The sequence below is a fragment of the Lotus japonicus genome, chromosome 1 (assembly GCF_012489685.1).
Source record: "Lotus japonicus ecotype B-129 chromosome 1, LjGifu_v1.2".
Taxonomy (NCBI): Eukaryota; Viridiplantae; Streptophyta; class Magnoliopsida; order Fabales; family Fabaceae; genus Lotus; species Lotus japonicus.
The window spans coordinates 22,369,657-22,375,002 of NC_080041.1; the positions used below are offsets into that span (position 1 = coordinate 22,369,657).

The 5,346-nt window shown below is 36.5% G+C and overlaps 1 protein-coding gene across 1 annotated transcript; it reads right to left on the reverse strand.

Moving 5' to 3' along the window:
- Positions 1-342: 342 nt before the first annotated feature.
- LOC130734139 (protein NETWORKED 2A-like) lies at positions 343-4,711 on the reverse strand. The gene is made up of 3 exons (XM_057586465.1): positions 4,387-4,711; positions 2,143-3,902; positions 343-1,586 (listed from the first exon to the last, which is right to left on the reverse strand). Exons 1-3 carry the CDS (start codon positions 4,478-4,480, stop codon positions 519-521), a joined length of 2,922 nt encoding a protein of 973 aa, XP_057442448.1. The 5' UTR covers positions 4,481-4,711; the 3' UTR covers positions 343-518.
- Positions 4,712-5,346: the final 635 nt, after the last annotated feature.

The following is a 5,346-nucleotide window of genomic DNA, read 5'->3' on the forward strand; positions in this document are numbered from 1 at the left end:
ATTATTTAATCTTAAACTGAACCACCATGGGACAGTTTTCAACTGTCCCACCGAAGCCAAAACCGTGCCCACAGCCCACATGGCAGAACATTCTAGGAAAAAAAACATTCTTTTAGTATATTATTATATAGATAGATAGTAGATAAATAAATAAATATAGATATAGATATAGATATTCTTAAACTAACACCGATTAACTACAGTTCAATCACAGGTTGAACTTTTAAACCTTAAACTAATGTTTTAGCCGATTCATTACACTACACGCTCATTCCAGGCATATAAATAAATTATTTGCTTTAGAAATATGTTTATATTCAAACAAATCACTAGCATTATAAGGAAAGAATTGTATATGCCAGAGCATTTGGCTCAGTTTTGCAATTAGAAGCAACGCAAATCTTGAAACTAAAACAGCATAGTAACTTTCAAGTTCTATACATTGTCAGAATCATACTATTACAAACATAATTGAGAGTTTTCAAGCACTTCACAGAAAGGAAGTGGAAGAAGTTGCTCTATATTGGGGCATTATTCCCCTCTCCTTGATCATTAACACTGTCTTGTCTATTCAATGCTGGATTGACACAAGCAAATAGTGATTGGTGCCTTTGCCTCTTCAACTTGACTCCAAACAAGAAAGACCTCAAGGGTATTCTACCACCTCTTGATGGGTTTTTTGTGCTACCATGATTGTTACTACTAATCCCAATTGCTTGATCTAGCTCATCTAGTGTGTTCTCAACATCATCTTTCATCCCCCTCACAAGGCTTAAACCTGCTTGCAATTCACTTGCAACCTTGCTGTTCTCTTGTTTCATGTTGAGAATCTCTCCTTGAAACTTTGCAGCTTGGTATCCACTTATTATCTCTTCTTTCTCATCACCAGATTCTGTGTTCCCTGCCCTTGCAATTTCATCTTGGATGTTGCACAAGGATGAGTACCTACCTTGAAGTTCATGCCGCAACACTGAATTGTGTTCAAGCCAAAGTGATAACTCAGTTCTGATTTCTCTTAAGTGTCTGAAAATTGGCCTGAGTTGAGATTGTACAGTTTGGTGTCTTGAATGTGAATGCCCTTCTGGCCCATTTTTCTCCTTTATTGCCTTCAGCTCTTGTTTTAAGTCCTGGATGGAGTTTTGGAACTTCTGAATCTGATGAACTGAGGTGCTGAACCTCAACCAGAACTCTAGATTCTCTTCAAGGAGGTCGTCGATGTCGGAACGGAACTTCTTTTCCATGTTTGAGAGGTCTTCACGCTTGTCCTGGTCTTTCATCAGCTTCTCCAGGCTCTTGTTTAAGCTTGGTATGTCAACATTTCTTGTGCTTTCAGTTTCAATGTTTTTTTCTGCAAAAGGGGTGTTGATCATTGCATTTGCATCTAAATTTAGAGATGAAATTTCTGTGTCCTGCATGTTTGATCCTTGAGCTTCTTTTCGGAGAAGCGCTTCGTGTGGTGTGTATTTGTATTCTGTGGTCATGGTGTAAGGACTTTCATCAGGATTCATGTATGGAGAGCTCAGCTTCTGATGTAAAAAGTGTATCTCTTTGTCCTTTGAGAAAAGAGCATTCTTCAGTTCTCTTAGCTGCGGGGGAATTTCTATGTTAGTGTGTAGGAGTAGAGGCCATTTTTTAAATGTTGAATATATAATGAAACTAAACCATATTTAAGGAGAAATTCTTATTTTCCTTCATGTTGAACCATACACACAATTGGATGGGTTTGGTTGTGAGCTCCACAAAGTAATTCTATCTTCTATTCCTTTCTTAATATGAGTGTCTACCCAACATTTTCCAATGTTATAAATATCACTCAAGTTCCCTTTACTTAACATTGTATAATTAAGAATCTCATTCAAAAATAAATGGAGCTTTGCATTCCTTAATAACATTCATGCAAGTGGATTTTTTGTCCTCTACTTCCAAATTTGATCACCATACTGCTAATAGTAAAATCATACAAATCATTACGAGAACATTTAACATTTCCAGAGTTTCTCTTTTTGTTTATGTTTCTAGATAGAAAAATAAGATACTGCATAATCATTATACCAATGTCTAATTATATATCAGACTTGTTAAAAACTTGAAATAAATTATACTAGTAAGAAAAGTAAGTTTTATACATTGATCATTGCTTACCTGAAGTGTTAACTCAAAAATGCTGTCCCGATTTTTCTTTTCGACATCGTTGAGTTTCATCCTTACATCTTTATAGTTCATCAAAACTGATGTGTACTCATCCAGCAGAATCTTTTCTCTGTCATCTAGTCCACTTATAAACATCTGCCTCCAGTTGGGTTGATTTTCCTCACCATCTTCTAAATCCTGTGATTCCATGTCAAGATTGCTCATTGTGTCAGATACATCATCCTTGTCCTGTTGAACCAGCTTCTGAGTCAAAATGGACTTGTTATCATCCACATTTTTACCACCATCATCTTCCTGCATTGTCTTATCCTTCATGGTTTCTGAATCATCAAAAGACAATTTATCACCTTGTATTTCAGATTTCCTTCGCGGTTTAGGAGCACTTTTCTTCTTCTTGTAAAGTACCAAATTCTCATCATCCACATCTGGCTTCATGTCACTCAACTTCCCAGAAAGGTGCTCAAGATTGTAGCTAGCTTCAGTGAAATGTGTTAGGAGGTTGTTGTCTTGTGTTCTGACACTTTGGTTGAGAATCTTAACTCTTTTCAACTCCTCCTCCAATTCTTTTAGCTTCTTGTTAGTAACTTCTGAACCTTCTATGAGCATTTCCTTGTCCTCTTCCAATTTTTTTATGTTTGTATGAAGTTCATCTGTTTCTGATCTCAACCTGATTACCATACCAGTCTGAGAAGACATAGCAGTTTCCAAGTTAACAACCTTGCTCACAAGCTCATCAATGCATTCAGCCATTTCAGACACCGTGAGCGTGTTACCCGAATCTTCCTCCAACTTCTTTTTAATCTTTTCGCGCAAAAGGCCTATATCATGCTCCTCTGGCTCCAAATTAGCCATCTTAACATCTATTCCCTTTTGTTCAATGCTTGAGCTCTCATCAGAATTTTCCACACCATCTTGCTCTTGTTGATTCACATATTTAGAAATGAATTGGTCTCTAAGATTTTCAAACATCTCATGAGCCTTCTTAACCCTCTCATACTCCACCTTAGCTTCTACGGATGACTGTGCTTGTATCTCTTGCAGCTTGTTCAAGGTCTCTTTGCATGATTTTAAAGCTGTGGCTGCCATTAAGGTTCGCGCATCGTTATCATCTATGACTGTGCCAACACCATACTCGTCTTGCAAGCCGCAAACATTTTTCTGCATTTCTGTGATCTGGTCTTCAATTTCCCAGTACTTTTCGTAGGCACGTTCGTACACACTCCTCACAAACTCCTTCTCAGTCTGCAGTGCCAAAATTTCCTTCTGAAGCTTGTCGATTTCGCCTACCGCAGCATCCTTGGTGAGACCTGAACTTGGAGATTTCAGAAAATGTTTTGATGAACTAGGAATCCTTTTAGGAGGTCCCTTTCTAGAGAGCAACATGGATGGATTTCTAAACTCCTTCTGTGGCATCTTGGGAACTTTAGGAATCACTGATTTTCTTGCTTGATGGTTGGGGTCTGGAGATGATGATGCATTTGTTCCTGTGTCACTTTCTTCATCATAATCATAATCATCAATTTGGCATGGAACTTGGTCGGGGAAGACGCTCGCGATAGTGCGATTGGCGCTTTGGAGTTCCTTTGATAAATGATCATATCTCTCTGCCAAGGCTCTGTATGCTCTGAAAGCTTCTTCCACAAAATTTACAAGCTCTGGTCTCTTCTGATAATACATTTCAGCCCTCTTGGCAAATGAGTCCCCATCATCACACAGAATTTGAAGGGTATCAGCCACTTTATCCTCCATATCTGTTAGTTTTCAAAGTAAAATATACTGATGAGAACTTCATAATGTATAATTGGCAATCATAAAGTCATAATCAATTCATACACCATCCTTAATGCCACTAATGTATATATGATTTACATATTATTTTGACACTTCATCCAATTTTTACCTTCCTATCATGTTCCTCTATTCAAATCATCAATTATTTCTACCATATGTCTTGTTACATTGTCATATATCAATGTGCCTTACAGAACTCAGAAAATGGTGCATGAATAAGAAAAGGAAATTATTATCTTGATGGAAAAGATGTATAATTTGTTTATGCAAGTAGATTGCCTTCCATATTTGAATGAATCAACAAAATTTCCACATTTTCCGAATAATTAATTTTGGAAATCACGAGAAAAACGAGAATGTTGGTCATTCTAAAATCCACTCAGAATTGATACCTATGATAATTGAGGAACCATTATCTATGATATGATATGATATGAAATGTACCTTGGAGGCTTTCTTCCAGCCATTTTGACTGCTTTGTTCTAATGTGGCTAGCCCACCACCATGAATATGCATTGCTTGCTGCCCTTTGCAACATTTTTCTCTTTGGTAGAAATCATACACATACATTCATTCACCCCATTGAGGTAAAACCTTGACAATGAAGAAGGATGAAAGCAACAATGTGACACAAACAATTGAGGTCCCACAAAATTTCTGATCAGAGAAGAGCTTTGATTTTGATTATCATTGATTAATGAAAATTATGAGGAAAAGAAGAAAAAAAATTGTCTTGACGAAAATGCCCTCTTATGGGGTAGACATGGAGAGGAGGATACTTCGCCACAAGCATACGTGTAAGGTGTTGGGTTCTTTGAAATGCACAAAAGTTGGAGGAGTTAGAAAACTTTCCACACTTGGGGGATTTTGGTTTTGCTAGGCTGGGCTTTGTTGGCAACCTAAGAAAAGGAATTTAGAGGAACATGTTACCATGGGAAAAAGATAATGGAGAATGCTTAACTATAGTCAATTTTTTTATTTTTAGCCTAACATTTAGCCTATTTGCATCATGTGCTTTTTCACTAAAAAATATAATTTTTGGCTTTATCTATATTTTCACTAATTACGTACCATATTTATGTATATTTTTTAATATGAATAAATTAATAAAAGTTAGATATTTTATTTTAGATAATCTTGTACGACCCGAGCGAGAAAAAGGGCAAAAGTATTCTTAATACTACGGCTCCTAAGGATCAAACGCTCGGCCTTAAGGATTTAAATAGACATTTTAACCACTATGACCGACACTCATTAGATGAAGTTACAAATTTGTTTAATCTAGAGACATCTGCTATTGGTGGGGCAACATAAAAGTTAATATCTTAATAATATAATACATGATTGGTATATTGTAAAAAAAAATTGTGCATCCGTCCCGGTTAGATAGCAAAATGAAGGTCA